The 23,881-nt window shown below is 49.8% G+C and overlaps 1 protein-coding gene across 2 annotated transcripts in view; it reads right to left on the bottom strand.

Annotated features, from left to right (window-relative positions):
* Positions 1–23,881, bottom strand: part of PARVB (parvin beta) — a 156,758-nt gene that overhangs the window by 30,115 nt on the left and 102,762 nt on the right. For both annotated transcript variants that reach the window (XM_049884619.1, XM_049884620.1), the window contains exons 5-7: positions 15,564–15,704; positions 10,772–10,887; positions 6,719–6,777 (exon numbers count right to left, since the gene is read on the bottom strand). In XM_049884619.1, the coding sequence (XP_049740576.1) occupies positions 6,719–6,777; positions 10,772–10,887; positions 15,564–15,704 (316 nt within the window). The remainder of the gene's footprint in view (positions 1–6,718; positions 6,778–10,771; positions 10,888–15,563; positions 15,705–23,881) is intronic.

Below are 23,881 nucleotides of genomic sequence, written 5' to 3'. Positions count from 1 at the left end.
CTGGAAACGAGAACAGAGAGAGAGAGAGAGCCATTAGTCACGTCACTTGAGACAGTGAAATGAGTAGCCACATAGGCTGAGAGTCCACCGCTACAGGAGCCCCTCGTGGCCCAGCTAAAGGGCGGTGTATAAAAATGCAAGTCCCATTTGATATATTCTGACCCACTGTAAGTACAAAGGCACTTAGGCAAATTGTGAAATGTTTGCACAAGGTCAGCGGCAAATTGTCATCTTTATTTGCATATTACCCATTGCCGGCGAGTCAATTAAGACTCATAGCAACCCTACAGGACAGAGTACAACTGCCTCACGGGGTTTCCAAGGCTGTAAATCCTTACAGAAGCAGACTGCCACATCTTTCTCTCTCGGAGCGGCTGGTGGGTTCAAACCACCGACCTTTCGGTTGTCGGCTGAGTGCTTACCCACTGCACCACCAGGGCTCCTACTAACCATCTCCTATTGCCACTGGCCATCACCATCTGCCAGTTTGTCATACTGTAGTGGCTTGTGTGTTGCTATGCCACTCATATTTCAAATACCAGCAGGGTGACCCACAGTGGACAGGTTTCAGCAGAGCTTCCAGACTGGGACAGATTAGGAAGAAAAGCCTGGTGATCAACTTTGAAAAATTAGTCCATGAAAATCTTATGGATCACAACAGAACACTGTCCGACTCTCTTGCTTTGGACACATCATAGGGAGAGATCAATCACTAGAGGAGGACATCGTGTTTGCTGAAGCAGAGGGTCAGCGAGGGCAAGGGAGACCCTTGGGAAGATGGATTGGCACAGTAGGTGTGATGACGGAGTCGAACATGCTGGCGATTGTGAGGATGGTGCAGGACATGGCAAAGTTTCCTTCTGTTGTGCACAAGGTCACCATGAGTGAGAGTCAACTCAACAGCAGCTATCTGTCTGTCTCCCTCCCTCCCTCCCTCCCTCCCTATCCATCTGTCACAACTAGGGGGGATGTGCCCGGTCCCGCACCATCCTCACGATTGTTGTTATGCATGTGCCCATTGTTGAAGCCACTGTGTCAGTCTACCTTGTTGAAGGTCTTCCTCTTTTTCAATGACCTTCTACTTTACCAAGCATGATGTCGTTCTCCAGGGACTGGTCCCTCCTAATAACATGTCCAAAGTAAGTGAGAAGCCGTCTGGGCTTCTAAGGAGCGCTCTGGTTATACTTTCTCTGAAACAGACTTGTTTGTTCTCCTGGCAGTCCATGGGATATTCAATATTCTTTGCCAACACCATAATCAAGGCATTGATAGCAAACCCTAAAATGCAAGGTTTCAGGTTACCCAAGGACATGTTTTGGTGACTAAGCACGATGCACTTCCAAGGAATCTCAAAGATAAATAATCCTAAAGAAAGCACAGGCCAGGCCCCGGAAGGGCAGACGACTAGTTTCTCCTTGCCAATTTCCATGCACGAATACACAATTCCTTCCCATGAGCTACCTTCCCGAGGGGCAAGGAGATCTGTACTCTGTGCCCAAATCCCTCTGTGCTCAAGTCTTTGGCTCTGCCTTATTTAACAGGTATTCATTTGAACACCTCCTATGTGCTGGCCCTGGAGAGACACAGAAATAAACAGTCCATGGCCCCAGATGGCAGTGGAAGGGAGACTCAGGAGACATAGCTCAACATGACCCGTCTGTACCACATGTAGGGTGTATGAGTGTCCTCAGGCTGCCATAACAAAACACCACAAAAACTGGGTGATTTATAAGAACAGAAATTTATTGTCTCACAGTCTGAAGGCCAGGAGTCCAAATCAAACTGTCGGCAGGGCTATGCCCCCTCCAAGGCTCTAGAGGGGACCCCTCCAGGCTCTCCCAGCTTCTGGAGCCCCCAGCATTCCCTGGCTTGCAGATGCATCTTCACAAGGCCGTTCTTCCTCTGTGTCCCTCTCTGTGTGTCTTCTCCTATTTTAATCCCGATAGGATTAGAGCCCAGTATGACCTCATGTTAATTTATAGCATCTTCAAAGACCCTATTTTCAAACAAGGTCACATTCACAGGTACTGGGGTCAGACTTCAGTATGTGTTTTTTGGGGAACGTGATTCAATCCATAATATGAAAGCTGCTATCGGAGATCTGGTGGTGCAGTGCTTAAGAGCTCAGCTGCTAAACAAAATGTCAGCATGTTCGAATCCACCCGCCACTCCCTGGAAACTCTATGGGGTAGTTCTACCCTGTCCCACAGGGTGGCTAGGAGTCGGAATCAGCTCGACGGTAATGCGTTTTCTTTGGTTTGGATGGAAGGTAAGGGGATACTGCAGGGTTTAAAATTAGGAAAGGTGCATGTCAGGGTTGTATCCTTTCACCATATCTCTTCAATCTGTATGCTGAGCAAATAATCTAAAAAGCTGGACTCTATGAAGAAGAACGGGGCATCAGGATTGGAGGAAGACTCATTAACAACCTGCATTATGCAGATGACACAACCTTGCTTGCTGAAAGTGAAGAGGACTTGAAGCACTTACTGATGAAGATCAAAGACCACAGCCTTCAGTACGGATTACACCTCAACATAAAGAAAACAAAAATCCTCACAACTGGACCAATGAGTAACATTGTGATAAATGGAGAAAAGACTGAAGATGTCAAGGATTTCATTTTACTTGGATTCACAATCAACAGCCATGGAAGCAGCAGTCAAGATATCAAACAACGCATTGCATTGGGCAAATCTGCTGCAAAAGACTCTTTAAAGTGTTAAAAAAAACAAAGATGTTACTTTGACCACTAAAGTGGGCCTGACCCAAGCCATGGTGTTCTCAATCTTGTCTCATATGCATGTGAAAGCTGGACAATGCATAAGGAAGACTAAAGAAGAATTGACGCCTTTGAATTGTGGTGTTGGTAAAGAATATTGAATATACCATGGGCTGCCAAAAGAACGAACAAATCTGTGTTAGAAGAAGGGCAGCCAGAATACTCCTTAGAAGCAAGGATGGCGAGACTTCATCTCACATACTTTGGACACGTTATCAAGAGGAACCAGTCCCAGGAGCAGGACATCATGCTTGGTAGAGAATAGAGAGTGAGCGAAAAAGAGAAAGACCCACAAAGAGACAGATTGACACAGTGGCTGCAACAATGGGCTCAAACGCAGCAACACTTATGAGACAGGGCAGTGTTTTGTGTTTCGTTCAGCTGAGGTAGCAATTAGTTGAAACCAATTCAACAGCACCTAACAACAAAAACAACAACGTGGAAGCTAAAAGGAACCCTGGTGGCATAGTGGTTGAGTGCTCGGCAGTTAACAAAAGGGTCAGCGGTTCAAACTCACCAGCCCCTCCATGGGAGAAAGAAAGACCTAGAGATCTGCTTCCGTAAACATTACAGCCTTGGAAACCCTATAGGGCAGTTCCACCCTGTCCTATAGAATCAGTATGAGTCAGAATCAACTCAGTGGCAATGGGTTTAATGAGATAGGAGCTAAATAGCAAAGAGGGAGGGCTTCCTGGTGGAAGTGACACTGGAGCAGCCTCTATAAAGCAAAAGAAAGCAGAGAAACAGGCAGGACATGGAGGCTTGCTGGAAGGTGGAACCAAGGCCTTAAGGGACTAATCGTGGAGCTATAGGGCTTTGGGAAGGTGAGCTAGGACGTGGGCTAAGGTGAGAGGAAGCCGGAAGGAAACCAGGGCACTCTGGTTCTGGGCGGAGATGTGCAGGTGTGGGCGTCCCATCCACTGCACAACATTGTTAACATCAGTCTGGCCACACTGAGGGGAGGGGGTGGAGGGAGCCAGCCCAGGGCCAGGAACCAAGGACTGACCTTGGGCAGCAGCATAGAGAACTGACTGCAGCCTCTCGGGACTCCTCTCAGCCTCCCGATTCAGGAGTGATGCTGATCTGAGGCTAGTCCCTCCCTCCATCCTCTCTCAGGACAGCCCTGTGGGAATGTCCCCCAAGCCTGACTGCGGCCTCTCTCTCTGCTAAAAGTCCTCCAGGGCCCCCCAGCACTTCCCACATGGTCCCAGAGCAGGATTTAAAATTCTATGGACACGTTCTTTCTCACCGGCTGGACGAAAGCCCTTGAGAGCAGGTGCCACGCCTGACACCTACTCTTCATTCCACAGTGCCCAGCACAGAGCCAGATGCACAGTAGACCCTGTGTGTCTGGTGACTGCTGGGAAGCTGGTGAGGCCATTCCCTCACCTGCCACTCACTTTCTGCTCATCTCTGGAACATTCTAGTTTTATTCGGCACGACCACAGAGCTGCCAGCACCCCTTTGTTGCCCTCTCCCAGGTTCCCTACCACCTATGGGAGACCACAGTGACCACAGACCCTTCCCATGGCTGTGGGCCCCCATTTGCAATGCACTTGGCTGTTCCTCCCAGCAAGAGAGGTTGTCTGTTTCTCCCCCTGGATCTCCCTGGTTTGTGACATGCATGGACCCACAGAACACAAGGACATGGGATCTGGGAGTTCTAGGACTAGGCCGCAAGAGGCTGGCGTGGCCACGCTCATTCTCTTGGAAGCCTGAAGGCACTGTGTGAAGAACCTGGGCACTGTGAGGACGAAAGACCACGCAGAGAGAGTGGCCTGCCACTGGCCAGCACCGACTGCCAGGTGTGTAGATGGAGAAGCCATCTCAGCCCAGCCAGCCTAGCCCAGCCATCGGCCATCTGCAGAAGAACTGCCCAGCTGAGCCCAGCCCAAATTGCTGACCCTCAGAATTGAGAGCAAATAAAATATCACTGTTTGAAGCCACTCGGTTTTGGGTGGTTTGTTGTACAAAAATAGAGAACTAGGACACCACCTGTATTAGCTTCCCAGGGCTGTCGCAACAGAGTACACCAAACTGGGTGGCCAAAAATAACAGAACTTTCTTATCTCACAGTTCTGGAGGCCAGAAGTCCTAAGTCAAGGTGTCTGAAGGGCCATGCTCTCTCTTAAGGCTCTGGGGGAAGATTCTTGTCTCTTCCAGCTTCTTCTGGCTTCAGGCAATCCTTGGTGTTTTTTAGCTGGTAGCTACATCGTTGCAATCTCTGCCTCCATCTTCAGGTGCCAGTCTTCCCTCTGTGTGTCTCTTCTCCTCTTTTATAAGGGCACCACACAGACTGGCTCAGGGCCCACCCTACTCCATATGACCTCATGTTAAATAGTCACATCTTCAAAGGCTCTATTTCTAAACAAGGTCATATTCACAGGTACAGGGTTTTGGGGGACACAATTCAATCCATAGCAGCACCCCAGCCCCAATTCCTTTCAAGCCACCCTCCTACTGCTGGAGCAGCCAGGCTAGCTGCTGAAGCCCCCCAGACACAGGACCACACCTCCTTCCCCAGATCTGGAGTGGATGGGAGGCGCGTGGTGAGCCTGCGTGTACATCCAACGACGTCTGCGTCTCTTCAATCCACTTGACAGCTCACACGCTGTGAGTGGTTTCCGGTGTCAGGTCCAATTTTTGAAAGACCACTCGTGAATTCCCAATGCAGTAATTAATCTCAGTGCACTGAGCTGGCGGGCTCATTGAAACGTTCAGTTGTTAAATGTTCTGTTTCGTCTGGAACAGGGCTGTTCAAGAGGGACAAATGTGGCCAATTTTAAAACGCCCGACGGCACTGGGTTTTCTGGTGGCGTAGTGGTTGTGTTGGGCTGCTAGCCAAAAAGGTCGGCAGTTCAAATCCACCAGGCGCTCCTTGGAAACCCTATGGGGCAGTTCTACCCTGCCTTACAGGGTCGCTATGAGTCAGAATCGACTCAATGGCAACAGGTTTGGTTTTTTTGGTAACAAGGGGAACTGTAAGGCTTCCTAAATGCCACACACAAGTAAACCATTTTATTTGCCATTTTCAATACATTTGGAGCCTTTCAGACTTCTTGAGAATCACCCCCTGGCCTTCTCTAAGAGACAAGAGATGTCTGACGTTGTCAGAGAGAGTTTTAGTTCAGACGTGTGCCCCGCCCCCACGATGGAGCTAACTGGAGCCAGAGAAGTGAACAGGGGTGGCACGTCTCTAGCCATCCCGCGCGCCTCCTCTTCCTCTCTTCTCCTTCCTCTCTCTCAACAGTCTTTTATTGTTATAATCTATTAGATTTTTATTTTATTTTTAAAATATTTGATTTTATTTTTTGTTTTTGTTTGGAAATATACACACCAATTCAACGATTTCTAACTGTACAATTCAGTGACGCCGCTTTTCTCGCCCTCCTTTTCCGAGTCGTCCCTTCCCCATTAGCATGAACTCACTGCCCCCAGCTTCCTATCTAACCCACGAGCTGCTGCTGTCAGTTGGGTCCCATGCAGGTAGATGGTACACAAAATGACAACAGACAGTTCTTTAAAAGAGTGTAACGCTCAAGGCAAACATTCTTTATTAATTAAGTGATTGCTTGGTTTAAAGAAGACTTCAGGGGATACTTTTGGTTTAAGGTTTAAAGATGATCTCAGGGTGATAGTTTTGGGAGTTCATCCAGGCTCCATGGCTCTCTCAACATTTTCAAAGCTTACCCTCTAAAATAATGAAGAATCCAAAAGCTTTGGAAATAACTCGGTTCTAACAGTGTAAACTTTGAAGAAAGCGTGTGGAGGAAGGAAAGCTAGGGCAGAAGCTTGCATGGAAGTTTCATCCTAAGACTAAGGGACCCCCCCCCCCCCGCCGCCACGTGCTTGTGTCCCCAGCCGAAGCAGCACCACCGAGGCCAGCCCACCTAGGGGAAGCAGGACCCAGAAGAGCAGAGAGCATGGACCACTTACTCTGAGGTCGTGGTCAGCTCCTCCGTGATGTGGTTGGAATGCAGGAGGCCTTCCCGTTTCTGAAAACCCAAAAACAATGAGTAAACAAGCAAACAAACCAACAAACCCTCCCCAGCTGTGCAGGCAGAGAGGTGAGAAAGGACACGATTACAGACAGCGTTGTTGGAGCCCTGTGCAGATAAAGATCTGGCCAGGAGACCAGCTTAGAAAGGACTGATAGGAGTCAGTCAGGACTGACCAGCTTAGAAAGTATGGATGGTTGCAGTGAACACGGGGTCACTCCCGGGGTGGGTGGGCTGCAGATGACCACAGGAGTGACCCCTTTGGTGTCTGACCTGCCCCCAGTCTTCACCCCCACCTTCTGTTCTCCACAATGCCCTCAGAGTTAGCAGCAGTGGGGGTCTCAGGAGCCTCTATATTCTATAGCTAGGAAGGGTGAGGAGCAGCCAGAAAGGACAAAAATGAGGAAGCACTCAATGTACTTATGTGTGTGATACACTTTCTCCCCCGAGAATAGCAGGTAGAGAGTCAACAATGGTAGTGAGTAGTGGCAGAAGTGGGAATGATGGTGGCAGAGGTGGGAGCGGTGGTGGTGGAGGCGGGAGTGGTGGAGGTGGGAGTGGTGAAGGTGCAGGTGGGAGTGGTAGAGGTGAAGGTGGGAGTGGTGGAGGTAGAGATGGGAGTGGTGGAGGTGTGAGTGGTGGAGGTGGAGGTGGGAGTGGAGGTAGGAGTGGTAGACTTGGAGGTGGGAGTGGAGGTGGGAGTGGTGGAGGTGGGAGTGGAGGTGTGAGTGGTGGAGGTATGAGTGGTGGAGATGGGAGTGGTGGAGGTGGGAGTGGTGGAGGTGAAGGTGGGAGTGAAGGTGGGAGTGGTGGAGGTGGAGGTGGGAGTGGAGGTGGGAGTGGTGAAGGTGGAGGTGGGAGTGGTGGAGGTGGGAGTGGTAGAGGTGAAGGTGGGAGTGGTGGAGGTAGAGATGGGAGTGGTGGAGGTGTGAGTGGTGGCGGTGGAGGTGGGAGTAAAGGTGGGAGTGGTGAAGGTGGAGGTGGGAGTGGTGGAGGTGGGAGTGGTGGAGGTGTGAGTGGTGGAGGTGGAGGTGGGAGTGGAGGTGGGAGTGGTGAAGGTGGAGGTGGGAGTGGTGGAGGTGTGAGTGGTGGAGGTGGAGGTGGGAGTGGAGGTGGGAGTGGTGGTGGAGTTGTGAGTGGTGGTGGCAGCCATGGAAGTGGCAGCAGAGGTAGAGCTGTGTGGGAGATGGAGTGGCAGCCCCATGTATCACAGAAGCTCAGGGTGGACCAGCGCCTTGGTGCCAGCTAATCTATCACCAGCCCCTCCTGGAGCCCCTCGAGGGACGAGGGATAGGGAGCTCACTTCCCTAGGCTGAGGCAGCCCACTGTGGGCAGCTCCACATCCAAGCTGCCCTCCCTGTCCTGAGCTTGGCCTCCAGGGACCTCTCACGGCTGCTGCCTGCTAAAGAAGAACAGCCTCTGTCCAGGCCTTCAGTCTTCTCAGGGCCTCGTCCTGACTGACACTCAGAAGAGGGCAGGGAGGACAGCCCAAAGGCATTGTATCCACTTAGGCACACATGGAACATCCATTAGGCACCTATTGGATACTAGGCCCAGGGCTAGGTATTGCAGACACAAGGCTGAATATTTTAAAGGTTTGTAGTATAATCTCAGTTTCACGGGGAAATAATCACAACTTGGAGAAAGTAAGTGATTTCCCCAAGACCACGCTGCTAGGGACTAAGGTGAAAGCCCTAGACCTGAAACGTCACCTTCCTTCCCTCACTCCACTGAAGATTAGGCAACTGGCCACCTGGCCAGGCCAGAGGTGGAGGGACAGCCTGAGTCCACGGTGGAAGACAGGGGGCAGGTCGACGTTCCGGGGAGCCATCAGAGCAGCAACGCAGGCCTGTTCTCAGGACCTGCTCTCCCCGTTCCAGCCCAGTTGGGCATGACCCCAAAGAGTCCTCCTGCAACCTCAGTCGAGGCCTGTAGCCCAGCGAGAATCGCCTCAGTCAGCACAACTTCCCACAGCCTAAAAGGCGTTCTTGGACCAGTGTGCATGCGTGAAAGGAAATATCCCGGTGACTGAGCCTGCAGTACTCGAGGGCCCCACTTCTGATGCACACGGGTTTGGGAAGCATACTTCCCTGTGTCCTTGGGAAGCCTCTCCTGGACGGCTGCCTGCGGAGGGAGCATCTGAGGACAGGGGTGACAGGAACAGTTCCCCGTCCCTGTCACCACCAACAGCCACAAACATTCCTCCTTGGGAAGAAAATGGGACAATCGGGCAAGGACCCTGGGCCAGCTGCCAGGAAAGGACATTTCCATCAGATCAAGACCAACAGGACCACCAGGGTCAGGACCGGCTTCTGAAGGTACAGGGCTATGCAGGCCCACATGGACCACAGAGACCACAGGACTGATAAGTTTAAAAACCAGGAAAGATTGAGGAGCTGGGTGGCTCAAGCAATATAAACACTGGGGCATCCAGGTTTCTAAGTACAACCTCAGCACTCTGGCAGATGAAGCTGGCCCCTGGAGGACTTCGAGTGCGTTTCCCCATTTTAGCGTCCCCAGTAGCCACATGACGAGGGCTTGGTACGGTACAGCTGTTGCGGTTACCTGCTGTCAAGTCGGCCCCCGACTCATGGAGGCACCAGGCACAATGGAACAAAATGCCACCCAGTCCATCCCAGTGATCAGTTGCATATTGGACCATTGTGATCCACAGGGTTTTCATTGGCTGGTTTTTGGAATTGGATTGCCAGGCCTTTTCTCCTAATCTGTCTTAGTCTGGAAGCTCTACTGAGACCTGTTCAGCATCATAGCAACAGGTAAGCCTCCACTGACAGACAGGCGGTGGCTGTGCTCTAGGTGCACTGGCCAGGAATCAAACCCAGGTCTCCAGCATGGAAGGCGAGAACTCTACCATCGAACCACCAGTGCCCCCAACAGCCGTATGCAGTATGCTCGGTACACACCAACAAACCAGTTGCCTCGGGGTCAACTCTGACTCACGGCCGTCCCATGTGTGCAGAGGAGAACTGCTCCACAGGGTTTCATAGTAGGTGCTTAATACGCTTCTTGTTGTTGGGTGCCATCGAGTCAATTCTGACCCATAGCGACCCTGGAGGACAGAGGAGAACTGCCCCATAGGGTTTCCCAGGCTGTAATCTTTATGGGAGCAGATCACCAGGTCTTTGTGCTGTGGAACCATTGGGTGGGTTCAAACCACCAACCTTTTAGTTAGCAGCCGAGCGCTTAACCATTGTATCAGCAGGGCTTCTCTAATACCAAAAAAAAATCAAAACCCATTGCTATCGAGTCAATTCCAACTCATAGCGACCCTATAGGACAGAGAAGAACTGCCCCATACGGTTTCCAAGGAGCGGCTGGTGGATTTGAACTGCCGACCTTTTGCTTAGCAGCTGAACTCTTAACCACTGCACCACCAGGGCTCCTCCTCTAACACATTGGACTGAAATAAGATTCAAACCCAGGATGGACAGTCTCTGCACTTAAATACAAGGGAAGTGACAAAAGAAAAGGCAACGCCACCTCCGTTAGTCAGCCTGGGACCTAGTTTCGCTGCTCCCACTGAATCAAGGGAAATGAAGCCAAAAGAGCGATGACAGAGAACGCTGGCTATCACCAGAGCCCATGCAGGGAGGCCTTCATTTGGGTATCTATTTCATACCACCGGCCCAACCTCCCCCAGTGAGTAATAAGCACATTCAATGGTATTGAATTCCAACGTGGTGGCTTTGGAGAGAAATGAATGTTCCTTTCAAAAATGTGGAAAATTAAACCTCAACGCTCTCCTGCCTCTGGGTTTGCTTTTCTTCAAATCAACGCCATTGTTCCCGCTCCAATCATTTACTTCAAAGCCAGGGAGACACACATTTTGTCAAGAGGGAAAAAAAGTGTAAAATAGCCTCTTGAGAAATAAATAAATAAAGGTGGAGAAGAACAGGGAGAAAGGTGTCCTGGCACCTTCCCGACGCAGTTGGGGCAAGTCGACCACACAAGCAAGTGCGGCCATACTCACCCGCACGACCACCACCTGCACGGAGACATGTTCCGGAAGCCGGATCGGGGCCCGGAAGTGCATGGCCAGAGAGACGAGGAGGTGGAGGATGGCCACCAGGTTCTTACCATGAATGGCTTTGGGAGAGAAAGGGAGAATGTAAATGCTTATGTCAGGTTATATAGGAACCCTGTCTTAATTATCAAGGGTTCTGGAAGACACACCCAGTTTGTGCTCAGCTACTAATCGAAAGTTTGGCAATTTGAACCCACCCAGTGGTGCCACAGAAGAGAGGCCTGGTGGTCTGCTTCCGTAAAGCTCACCTTGTGAAAACCCTGGGGAGTAGTTCTACCCAAAAATACACTCGGTTTCCATGAGTCAGAATCAACTCAACACCAGCAGATTTGGTTGTTTTTTGGTCTTAGTTACTGTCTTAGTTTTCCATTGCTGCTGTAACAGAAATGCCAAAAGTAGATGGCCCTAACAAAAAGAAATTTATTCTCTCACAGTCTAGGAGTCTAGAAGTCCAAATTCAGGGTGCCCACCTCCAGGGGAAGGCTTTCTCTCTGTCGGCTCTGGGGGAAGGTCCTTGCATCAATCTTCCCCTGGTCTAGGAGCTTCTCAGTGCAGGGACCTCAGGTCCAAAGGACACACTTTGCTCCCAGTGCTGCTTTCCAGGTGGTAGAAAGTTCCATCTCACTGCTCACTTCTCTCTTTTATATCTCAAAAGAGAGTGACTCAAGATACAACCTAATCTTGTAGATTGTATCCTGCCTCGTTACATAACTGCCTCTAATCCTGCCTCATTACCATCACGGAGGTAGAACTTACAACACAGAGGGAAATCACATCAGATGACAAAATGGTGGGCAATCACCCAATACTGGGAAACATGGCCTAGCCAAGTTGACACACATCTTTGGGGGACACAATTCAATCAATGACAGTTACCTAGTGCTGCCATAACAGAAATACCCTATGTGGGGGGATTTAAAGAACAGAAATTTATTTTCTCACAGTTCAGGAGGCTAGAAGTCCGAATTCAAGGTGTTGGCTCTAAGGGGCGGTCCTTCCTTGTCTATTTCAGCTTCTTGCTGCTGTCAGCAATCCTTGACACCTCTGGGCCTGTAGGTACACCTACCTCCATCATCTATATTCCTCCCCACCCCATGGGTGTCCGTATCTAATCTGGTCTTCATATAACTCAGAAGGGATTAGGTTTAGGACCCACCCGACCTTGGTACGACTTCATTAACATAACAAACGAGAATCCCCGTGTTATTTTGATTCCTGATATTGTGTAGTTGCCCACCATTTTGTCATCTGATGTGGTTTTCCTGTGTGTTGTAAATCTTACCCCTATGATGTTAATAAGGCAGGATTAGAGGCAGTTATGTTAATGAGGCAGGATTCAATCTACAAGACTAGGCTGTGTCTTGAGCCCATCTCTTTTGAGATGCAAGCAGAGAGATGGGGGGGCCTCATACCACCAAGAAAGAAGTGCTGGGAACAGAGTGCATCCTTTGTACCCGGTGTTCCTGTGCTGAGAAGCTCCTAGACCAGAGGAAGACTGATGTCAAGGACCTTTGCCCAGAATCGACAGGGAGAGAAAGCCTTCCCCTGGAGCTGGCACCCTAAACTTGGAATTCTAGCCTTCTAAACTGTGAGAGAATAAATTTCTGTTTGTTAAAGCCATCCACTTGTGTGATTTATGTTATGGCAGCACTAGATAACTAGAACACCCTATTTCTAAACAAGGTCATATTTACAGGTACCAAAGCCCTTGCCATCAAGTCAATTCTGACTCCTAGCGACCCTATAGGATGGCATAGAACTGCCCCATATTGTTTCCAAGGCTGTAATCTTCACGGAAGCAGATCGCCAGGTGTTTCTCCCTCAGGGCAGCTGGTAAGTTTGAACCACTGACCTTTTGGTTAGCAGCTGAGCGCTTTAACCACTGCGCCACCAGGGCTCCTTATTTATAGTTACAGGGGTTAGGATTTCAACACATATTTCTTTTGCAGGGGGAGGACACAATTCAATCCATAAGAAACCCCAAGCCCACGTCAAAATGGCAATAAAGATACTGCAGCTACACGACACCTCAGAGAGATTGGGGGCCAATGGAACACAGAAAATGTAAAGTTTATGAGCCCCCCTAGTTGAATAGTTTTCTTGTTTCTCAGAATTACTGAGATTCTCTCCTGTTGGCCTAAGGTCACTTATGCAATAACTTTTTTTTTTAATTGTGGTAAAATATATGTATAAAACAAAACATTCCCATTTCAACAATTTCTACTTGTACAATTCAGCAACGTTAATTACATTCATCACGCTGTGCAACCATCACCGCCACCTGTGTCCACATTCCTCCTTCGCCTTTAGCAGAAACTCAGTGCCCCCCAAACAATGGCATCCCCAACTTTTAAAAGCACAGTGCTCTTTAAAAGGGGCGAATTGGGCTGCGAGAAGGAAAAGGAATGAGCAGAGTAGGAAAATGAACAGAAGAGAGGGGAAAAGACCACGAAAAATAGGTCATCAGGGCCACTTATTCATGAAAATAATGTCACATCATTATCTCCAGCATTTAGAAAGTTCCCTCTGCTATGCAGTCAACTGTCTGAACCAGGGGAGGCTCTCAAGGACAAGCAATGCTTTGGGGATCGTGAGACGTTAACTCCTGGCCTGCGAAGGTCAGTCGTTGGCCACCGTCACCAATTTCTTCAGCACATGGACCAAGATGCGGTCCTTCAGCGCAGGGCTTTGGGGCTGACAAAGCCCTCCATTCCCTCCTGCAACCCCGATAACCACGAGGCAGGCTTGGGGCTGTCCATGGTCACTGTGCCAAGAAACTGGAGGCCAAGAGCCAAGGTCCCTCCAAGGGCCCCTGTCTTAGTCATCTAGTGCTGCTATAACAGAAATACCACAAGTGGATGTCTTTAACAAAGAAAAGTTTATTCTCTCACAGTCTAGTTGAAGTTCAAACTCAGGGCATCAGCTCCAGGGGAAGGCTTTCTCTCTCTGTTGGCTCTGGAGGAAGGTCCTTGTCATCAATCTTCCCCTGGTCAAGGAGCTTCCCAGATGTGGCAACACCGGGTCCAAAGGACCTGCTCTGCTCCTGGTGCTACTTTCTTGGTGGTATGAGGTCCCCCTCTCTCTGCTCACTTCCCTTTCCTTTTTATCTCTTGAGAGATTAAAGGTGGTACAGGCCATAGCCCAGGGAAACTCCCTTTACATTGGATCAGGGATATGACCTGGGTAAGGGTGTTGCAATTCCACCCCAATCCTCTTTAACATAAAATTACGATCACAAAATGGAGGACAACCATACAATACTGGGAATCATGGCCTAGCCAAGTTGACACGTATTTTTGGAGGACACAATTCAATCCATGACAGTCCCACAGTCTGGAGCTCATTACACCAAGCCACAAAGGCCTCCAGCCAGCAGGGAAAGCCAGGCACTAACTGCCCTGCAAAGAGGATGGGGAGGTAGGGGTGACAGCCTTAATGGGGGGAAGTGCGGATAGGCCAGAGAACTTTCCAGCTTCTCTGAGTTTAAGTCTTCCCCTTCCAGATTCACTTCTTGGCTGGAAATACTGTGATGTCACGAACTCTTAAAGCTGGCACACGCTGTGACCAGTCCTGCGGTCAGCATGAATCGATTCCAGACCGTACTTTGGTTATCAGTAAAACAGTTCATCTGATGTCAGTGCCATTGGTATTTGGGGCTGAGTCCCATCCACGACCCCCACGGAGCTTCTTCTGCCTTATAAACTCTTATGGATTGAATTTGCCCTCGAAAAAGATACGCTGAAGTCTGAACCCCTGTATCTGTGAGCATGACCTTGTTTGGGAAGAAGGTCTTTGAAGATGCCACTAGCACTTAGCTTAACGTGAGGTCATCCTGGAATGGGGGTGGGGGGGATGTCCTATTCTGATCTAAGTGGTGTCCTCACAAAAGAGAAGAGACAGAGAGACACTCAGAGGGAAGACAGTCAGGTGACAAGGCAGTAATGCTGCAGTCAGCCAAGCAACGCCTGGGGCCACCAGAAGCTGCAAGAGGGAAGGAAAACTCTTCCCCTAGGGTCTTTGGAGGAAGCACGGCCTGCTAACACCCTGAATGTGGACGACTAGCCTCCAGGACTGTGAGACAACACATTTCTGTTTGCACAGGCCACCCAGTTTGTGGTATTTTGTTATACCAGCCTTAGGACACTCATGTAGTTGTTGTTGTTGTTGTTAGGTACCATTGAGTTGGTTCCAACTCATAGCGCCCCTACGTACAACAGAAGGAAACACTGCCTGGTCCTTCCCCATCCTTACAATCGTTGTTATGCTTGAGCCCACTGTTGAAGCCACTATGCCGGTCCATCTTGTTGAGGGTCTTCCTCTCTTTGGATGACCCTCTGCTTTACCAGGATGATGTCCTTCTCTAGGCACTGGTCCCTCCTGGTAACATGTCCAAAGCATGTGAGATGTAGTCTCTTTGTTTCTAAGGAGCATTCTGGCTGTACTTCTTGCAAGACAGATTTGTTTGTTCTTCCAGCAGTCCATGGTGTATTCAGTATTCTTCACCAACAGGGACACTCACACACAAACCAGATTCCCACCCTCCCCCTTGCGGCCCTCCTTGATCCACCCAACCAATCAGACCTCCCCACTCTGAAGCACAAGAAAAGCAGAGCATCGCAGGTGTGACTCACTTCATCTATGAGCCCCGAGAGTGGGGACGCTGGCTTCTGCCCCCTCCATACTGCCTCCCACTGAGCAGGGGGGTGGAAGGATTGCTGGGTCCCCAGGGGCGACTCACCGTCAACATTCCAGCGGAGCGCCCAGCCGTGGGGCCGCAGCAGTTCATGCACGGCCTCTAGCACCGTCTGTAGCTTCTGCTTCTGCCCGATTTCCGACTGTGTCACCTCGGCCACGTTCAGCTTGCGGTCCGCTAGTTTCTCTGTGAGGACAAGGACCAGAGGAAAAGGCAGGGTGTTAGAAAAAGCTGGAGGGACTCAGGGCTGAGATGTGAGCTGGCCGTAATGTGGTCCCCCTCTGCCACTTGGTCCCCAAAGTGGAGCATGTTACTATGCACGGATGGGGGGTTTCCAAGATGTCGGGTCAAGGAAGGCTGAGCCTTCAGGTCCTTCATCTTCCTTAGAAAATTACTCCAGGATGAAAAATGGGGGAGCATTCAAGGATAAAACTGTGGGTGTCCCACTTGGGAACACTATGCACATAAAATGGAAAACATAATTCAAGGTCCGGTTGGGCCATGAGGAGGTCATGTTGGCAGGGCCGGGTGGGAGGTGGGGAGGTGGGGAAAGCTGTGCCCGTGGGCTCCCGGGAGGATGAGCCTTTGATAAAGAAAATAACATAGGTCTTAACTGCATCGCCTTCTGCCTCCTGCCCAGAGATGCCCCATTTTTGTTTCTCTGACACTTTGACACCTCAATAAGAAGGGTTATTAGATATCCACCGATACTCGGAGGTGGTTTTATTACCAAGAATGAGCACAGGAAGCAATCTAGAAAGGCCCAGACAAGACTGTCACATCCACTTGAGATTCAATTACGAAGACTCCAGCCCAGTGCCTGCAATCTGTCCTCAGAGCAGAGCAGTAGGTAACGGGAGACCCTGCCGCCCAACACGAACCTCTACCTGCTAAAGGGCAATGGGGCTGCAGGATCCCAGGTGTCCCTCTCATTCACTCATTCTAAGACCTGGCGCTTCCCGATCTACCTCCTCTGCAGAACGGCAAAAGCGGCGTTACGTAACCCCTGAGATAATTAACTAGCCGTGATTACAAAGCACTCAGCACCGGGCCGGCGCGGGGGAGCTGGGTCGGCACCACGGCCTGGATGGGTGATAAGGAAAGCAATCAAACCCAGGCTGGCTGCAAACGGGCCTCCAGTTTGTAAGTGAGCCCCAGCAAAGTCCTGTGTGAAGCATTTTACTGGAGGCTTCCTCGAACTTGACCTTCTCTCTCCAGACCTCTCCCTGCCCCCCACTTAGAACAGGAATGATAGGTTTCAATACTCCCTTCGGGACAACAGAATTATACAGCAATGCCTGCTGGGCTCAGGGCACCCCTTCATTCATTCATTCATTCATTCATGTGCTCACAAAACAGTTACTGAGCACCTCCTATGCATAGGCACTGTTCTGGGTACTGATACACATCACAGACAAGAGAGGTCCCTAGTGGGCAGACCCCCCCCAAAAAAACCCCAAACCAGTTGCCATTCAGTAGACTATGACCCGTGACCCCGAGTGTGTCAGAGTAGAACTGTGCTCCACTGGGTTTACAGTGGCTGAGTTTTCTAAAGTAGATCACTAGGTACCTCTGGGTGGACTTGAACCTCCAACCTTTTGGTTAGCAGCCAAGCACTTAACCGTTTGTGCTCTCCCCCCACCGAGGGATTCCTAGTGGGAAGACACCCCCCCCCAAAAAAAAACCCATTGCCATCGAGTTGATTCTGACTCCTGTATGTCAGAGTAGAACTGCCCCGTAGGGCTTCCTTGGCTATAATCTTTACAGAGGCGCATTGCGAGGCCTTTCTTTTGAGGCCGCTGGATGGGTTCGAACCACCAACCTTTTCATTAGTATCAGAGCACAAACTGTTTGCACCACCCAGGGACAGTGGGAGACAGCCTACCTAAATAACCGCAGATAGGGAGAGGGATAGGAGGGGAGCACACAGCACAATACACTGTGTTCTGCAGGGGAATGGAAATGACTCTAATTTCCTGCAGTTTTATTTCCCTCCATCTGTGTCTAATAGGTGCTCGCTGGATAAGCCAAGATGAAAAACACAGAGGCCTGCAGGGGCTCACCAGCCCAGGTCCAGGCAGATCAGGGGCCCCCAGGGAAGGAATAGGTGAGAGATGGTCACAGAGAGCCGGGCGGTCCAAGAGCCCAGCCCACTGGGCGAGATGGGGTCCCAGAACGTCTCCGCTGTCCCCCTGGCACCAGCCATCCTGCAGATTGAATATGGTGTGACATCCACCTGGAGAAGGAAGATCCCAGTGGGGGCTGACTGTGCCTGGGTGCTCCCGGAACACTGGGTCTTTTTTTATTTTGGTGAAAATATACAGAGCAGAATTTACACCCATTCATCAGTTCCCACACGTACAATTCAGTACCATTGGTTAGGTCCTTCCCCTTGTGTCACCATCCTTGCTATCTCCACCCCTGTTGTTTCACCACCATCGACGTAGACTTAGTACGATCTACATTTGTCATCTATGCTTCAGAGACACTGGACAATTTGACCTCACAAAGACAATTCTTTCAAAGAGTGCACTTCTCCGGTGAACATTCTTTACTCATTTAGCTAAACAGTCACTTAGTTTCAAGATGACTTCAGGGGATAATTTTGGTCCATGGTTTGAAGATTTTCTCAAAGTGAAAGATTCGGGGGTTCCTCCATTCTCAATAGGTCCAGTAATGAGACAGATACGGTTAACTGTGCTGGCGGAACAAAAGAGCTGTTAAAAGATTACCATCTAGAAGTTGGGTAAACAGGAACCCACCCTGTCAACATGAGATAAGATTGAAACAACCCATGAATTACTATCTCCTTCTTAGTGTTTTTCTAGTCCCCCCCTCCTTTACAGGCTCCCACATGGGCAGAAGAACAAAGTGTGACTGCTGTTTAACCTTCCTTAGCCCTCCAAAGATAGCAATGTAGCACCTAAGATCAGTGCCCTTCTGCTATATCCCATAATAAGTGACGCCAAGGGCTGTCGAGAGGAGTCCATCTTGAATATCAGCAGGTTTCATCTTGGATTCCAGGTGCATGCAACCTAATTAGCATACACACCTCCATTCTGAGAAGTACCCGCCCCTTGAAAGAAGCCCACTAAATATTCATTACTCTGTTGTCTCCACCGAACCCACAGAAGCCCTAACCTTGCTTTCCTTTCGAGTCAGTCTTTTGGAGAGGTTTAGTTCCCCACCGACTCCTTTTGCTTGACTCAAGCAAAATAAAGCTTGCTGAAGATAAAGTTTGTCTCTCGCATGTATTCTTACTTGGGAAAAGACAAGGACCCTTTGTGTCGCATTGGCGTTAGGTAACATTATCAGGAGGGATCAGCCCCTGGAGAAGGACATCACGCTTGGTAAAGTAGAGGGTCAGTGAAAAGGAGGAAGACGCTCAACAAGATAGGTTGACACAGTGGCTGCAACAATGGGCTCAAGCATAACGACTGATAGGATGGTGCAGGACCGGGCAGTGTTTTGTTCCGTTGTACGTGGAGTCACTATGAGTCAGAACCAACTCGGTGACACCTAACAACAGCAACAATACAGCAAATCACCCCTCCAGCCCCTGCATCACTGGTTCTCCCCCTCTGACTCCCCCAATTCCCCTTCTACTGCCCCTTTGAACATCTCACCTGTCCTTCCTCTCTGCTGCCCAGCAGGCCCAGCCCCATCACCTTGCAACCATCAGCTACAGCTGCCTCCAACCTGCCTCCCCACCCGTCCCTCCACCAAGCATGGCAGGAGGCTCTCTTTCCCTGCTCTCAAACCTCCCCCCAGAGCCTCCAGGCCTACTCCTCTGAGTGTAAACCCAACACTCATTCAACTTCCTCAGAAGCTGAACCTAAGCTGTCATAGATTGAATTATATCCCCCCCAAAAATATGTGTATCAACTTGGTTAGGTCATGATTCCCAGTATTCTGTGGTTGTCCTCCATTTCATGACTGTAATTTTATGCTAAAGAGGATTAGGGTGGGCTCATAATACCACCCTTAGTCAGGTCACCTCCCTGATCCAATGTAAAGGGAGTTTGTCTTTACATGTATTCTTACTTGGGAAAAGACAAGGACCTTTTGTGTCAGATTAGCGATTGTTAATGGTAAGTCCGGATTCCGTAAGAATTTGAAATTCTGTTCCACATTTTCCGCCTTCTGATCAGGATTCATCTACTGATTTGTAGGCACAGTCTTGGCGGCTCTCCATGAGGGGGAGAATAAGGTCCTTGGCATCACCAGGCATCATTTTGCCTGCTGATAGGGGGCTACAGAGCAGCTCAGAGTTTTACTGTGGCCAGGACTCATCTTCCTAGCATGGAAGGAGGCAGAGAAACGGGGCAGGAACTATTCCCAGGACCAAAGAAGAGCAGCAGGCAAACAGGGCTGATGGCCGAATGTGGCGATTGTGAACACTTATTACATGAGTGTCATGGATTAAATTATGTCCGCCCAAAAATGTGTGTATCAACTTGGTTAGGCCATAACTCCCAGTATTGTGTGGTTGTCCTCCATTCTGTGATTGTAATTTTATGTTAAGAGGATTAGGGTGGGATTTTAAAATCACTCTTACTCAGGTCACCTCCCTGATCCAGCATAAACAGAGTTTCCCCAGGGTGCGCCTGCACCACCTTTTATCTAAAAGGAAAGAGAAGCAAACAGAGAGTTGGGGACCTCATATCACCAAGAAAGCAGTGCTGGGAGCAGAGCGCGTCCTTTGGACCTGAGGTCCCTGCATGACGAAGCCCCTGTCCTGGGGAACATTGATGAGAAGGCCGACAGAGAGAAAGCCTTCCCCTGGAGCTGACACCTTGAATTTGGACTTTTAGCCTGCTTTACTGTGAAGAAATAAATTTCTCTTTGCTAAAACCATCCACTGTGGTATTTCTGTTATAGCAGCACTAGATAACTAAGACAGTGAGGAAGGCCTGATTTTTGCAAGGAGAGGGTGTGTCCACGAGCTCAAGCACAACAACAGCTGGTCTGGAAGTCCCCTCATAACCTGCCTCCACACCCTCACTGTCCACATACAGACTGCCTTGAAAGCTCACCTCAAGCACAGGAGAGCTACACCCACAAAAATCCTGTGAAGCGGCAAAGAATTGGGCAGCTGCTTCCCAAATCTCCTCTCAAGAAGAGTTTTTATTCTGGGTCCGGTGGACATTCATCCTTGGCCATCTCCACAAGGCCAAACCTGGAAGTCCATTCCCTGTCCACATCTCTCTCACTCCTACCTCCTTGAAACTCCTTTGCCTCTATCCCTCCCGAAGGCAACAACTCCTCTGGTTCCTCCTCTCTCACGCTGATCTTTCTCAGCTGACCACCCAGGGCTCCGTGACAGAGACACAGAAGTCAGCTTTGGCCTTGAGGTTCAGTCAAAATCTGCTATTTGGACTTGGCTCTGCCTTTGAAAAGCCAAACAGCAGAACGCCTACATCAACTTCATTCCTGGCATCTCTGGGCTGGGCTGGCGTGATCACGTGGTTTACTATTGCATCTCATCAGTGTAACAACGTCATTAATACAACCCAACCCACCACCACTGCCATCGAGTCGATTCCGACTCATAGCGACCCTATAGGACAGAGTTAGAACTGCCCCACAGAGTTTCCAAGGAGTGCCTGGTGGACTTGAACTACAACCAGGCATGACATTTTCATGTTCTATTAATATCCTAATATTCTCTTCCATTGTTTTTTTTTTTCAGTCAAACGAAGTGGTGTGTCAAACCACTTGAAATAGAAGAGATTTTAGAATTGCCTTATCAAGTACTCATTCAAGATATTTAAACAAGATGGCAGCAGCTCCTCCACAGTAAAAAGGCTGCCTGAGCCAAAGTCAGTCTCACGGCGTACTCTACAAACAGCGACACCGACGTGGCAGGACTAACAAGCACAGCGGCTTCAGAGCAAGTCTGTGTCCCCTAGACCAGCTGAGTGAGGAACCAAAAGGATGTGACCCCTACTGCAAAATCCACAGAACCAATTCAGGGGACACCAATCAAAGAGCATCACCATCGTTTGGCAGCTCCTCAAAAAGTTAACCACGGCGTTACCATGCAACACAGCAATTCCACTCCTGGGTATATATCCTCAAGACTTGAAAACAGAGGCTCGTATACCTGAGTACCTGTTTGTTGAGTGACTTGTACAACAGTATTCACTGCAGCTTTATTCGCAAGTGCCAAAAGGTGGAAACAGCCCAAGTGTCCATCAGCTGACAATGGACCAACAACATGGGGTGTACCCATTCAATGGACTATTACTCAGTCATAAGGGGAAATGAAGCTCTGATAGCCACTACGGTCCGGGTAAACCTTGACAACACTATGCTACATGAAAGAGCCAGGTACAAAAGGACAAATGTTGCATGATTCCACCTATACGACGTATCTAGAATAGGCAAATGCATCACACAAAAGCAGGTTAGAGGTTACCAGGCGCTGGGGGGAGGCGACAATGGAAGTTCATGCTTAATGGGTACGGTGTTTCTGTCTGGGGTGTTGAAAAACCTTGAAAAGAAATAGTGGTAATGGTTGCAGCGCATGGTGAATGTAATGAATGCCACTGGATTGTATTATACACTTAAAAAGGGTTTAAATAGCAAATTTTACGTTATATACGTTAAAAAAAGGGGGGGAGGGGGCCATCATCACCAACTGTCAAATCTTCAAGTCCGAGAGTTAAAGAGGCGCCAAGTCTTTACCTTTAGCAGTCACTCTTAGAGAGGAAGGAAAGCTGATAACCCAACAGCAGCACCCTTGCAGACACCGTCACCCAAAGAGCAGCACGTCCCTATACCATTCTCAGGTAGAGATGAGTGTCTGCCACCACAAATGTTCAGTTTGATGACCGCAAGAGCCATCGCCCACCCAGCAGTGCTGAGAAGGGACTGCACCCACACAACAACATCAAATCTCCGACCATAACGTTTTCAGTAACAAGCTTGTGATCATTATAAAACCAAAGACCCTGGGTGGCACAAACAGTTAAGCACTCAACTGATTAGCCAAAAGGCCAGCTGTTCGAACCCACCCAGAGGTGCCTCCAAAGACAGGCCTAGTGATCTACTTCTGAGAGGTCACAGCCTTGAAACCTGTCTGGAGCAGTTCTGCTCTGCACACACGAGGTTGCCACGAGTCAGAATCGACACGACAGCAACTAGCAACAACCCAGACCCAAACCCATTGCCACTGAGTAGATTCCAACACAGTGCGACCCGATAACAATTACTAGACAATCATGGTAGCACTTCGGGTTGACTCCTGGACTGTGGACGCTCATTCTGAGATGGTGATTCTCAGCTTAGCCAGATATAGATGTTAATTCTTGGCCATTTCGCATTCAGCCAAATAATGAATCTAGAACATTCTGTCCAGGTGATCCCCTTGGTCCAATGATGTTCAACACACCTCCAAGCTGCTGAGCTCCACACTTATGTGGTGGCCTGAACCCCTCCCCTGGCCTGCAGACTTATCCCCCCAGCAGCCAGAACCAGTACAACAGCATCTCTTTAACCTTTGCACCCCTAAACTCCCCGTTCCCCACTTCCTACGCTACTCCCAGGGGCTTCCCATTCCCCAGTTGCCATGAACCTGGCTGTCAGCCTTGAGTCTTCAGTAGCAACCAGGAGTCCTCCAAAATCCTCCCTGACATGGCCCCGTGTCCGTTTATCCACCTAGTCCGAGTCCATTCATTGGATGCTGGGCCTCTGTGACATGTCTTGCCTGTTCTCTCGGCTCCGGCCTCTGACCCCTCCTTGTCCATTCTGCACTGGCAGCCCAAGTGGCCTTTTAGAACTCTAACTCTGATCATGTCAAGGCCCTGCTCAAGCCTCCAATGGCCTCCTGTCACTTAGAATGAAAGCCGCTGTCCACCTGGGCAGGACATGATCTGGCCCCAGCGTCATCCCAGCCTGATCTCACGGCTCCCCCCACCTCACTGCCCTCCACCACGCCAGCCCTGTCACTGCCACTCCAACACAGCCGCTCTGCCTTGCTTCCAAGCCTGGTCTCGAACGTTCTCCAAGCTCACTGTGCTGCCCAGCCTCCCGCCCCTCCAGCCACTCTCTGCCCTGATCCTCTCTGATTTGCTTCCTTACACCAGTCACTCTCTGAAATTGGCTCTTTGTGTTTTCCGTTGGACACCCCATAATACTTCTCTACTGTCTCTTGCTCTTTGCTAGAAAGTGTGCCATGGAGGATGAGGCCCCATCCTTCTTGTCCCCCCTGTGTCTCCGGGGCCTAGAACCACAGCTAGCCCAGAGCCAACCAACAAATATTCACTTAACAAACATAGGAATGAATGACCAAGACAAACACAAACCCCTTTCCCTGTGAACACATGCCTTTTGAGGGCTGATCAAGTAGGAACAAGGGA

This window comes from Elephas maximus, chromosome 4 (assembly GCF_024166365.1).
Source record: "Elephas maximus indicus isolate mEleMax1 chromosome 4, mEleMax1 primary haplotype, whole genome shotgun sequence".
NCBI classification, from domain to species: Eukaryota; Metazoa; Chordata; class Mammalia; order Proboscidea; family Elephantidae; genus Elephas; species Elephas maximus.
This window is presented reverse-complemented; position numbering and strand designations above follow the sequence as displayed.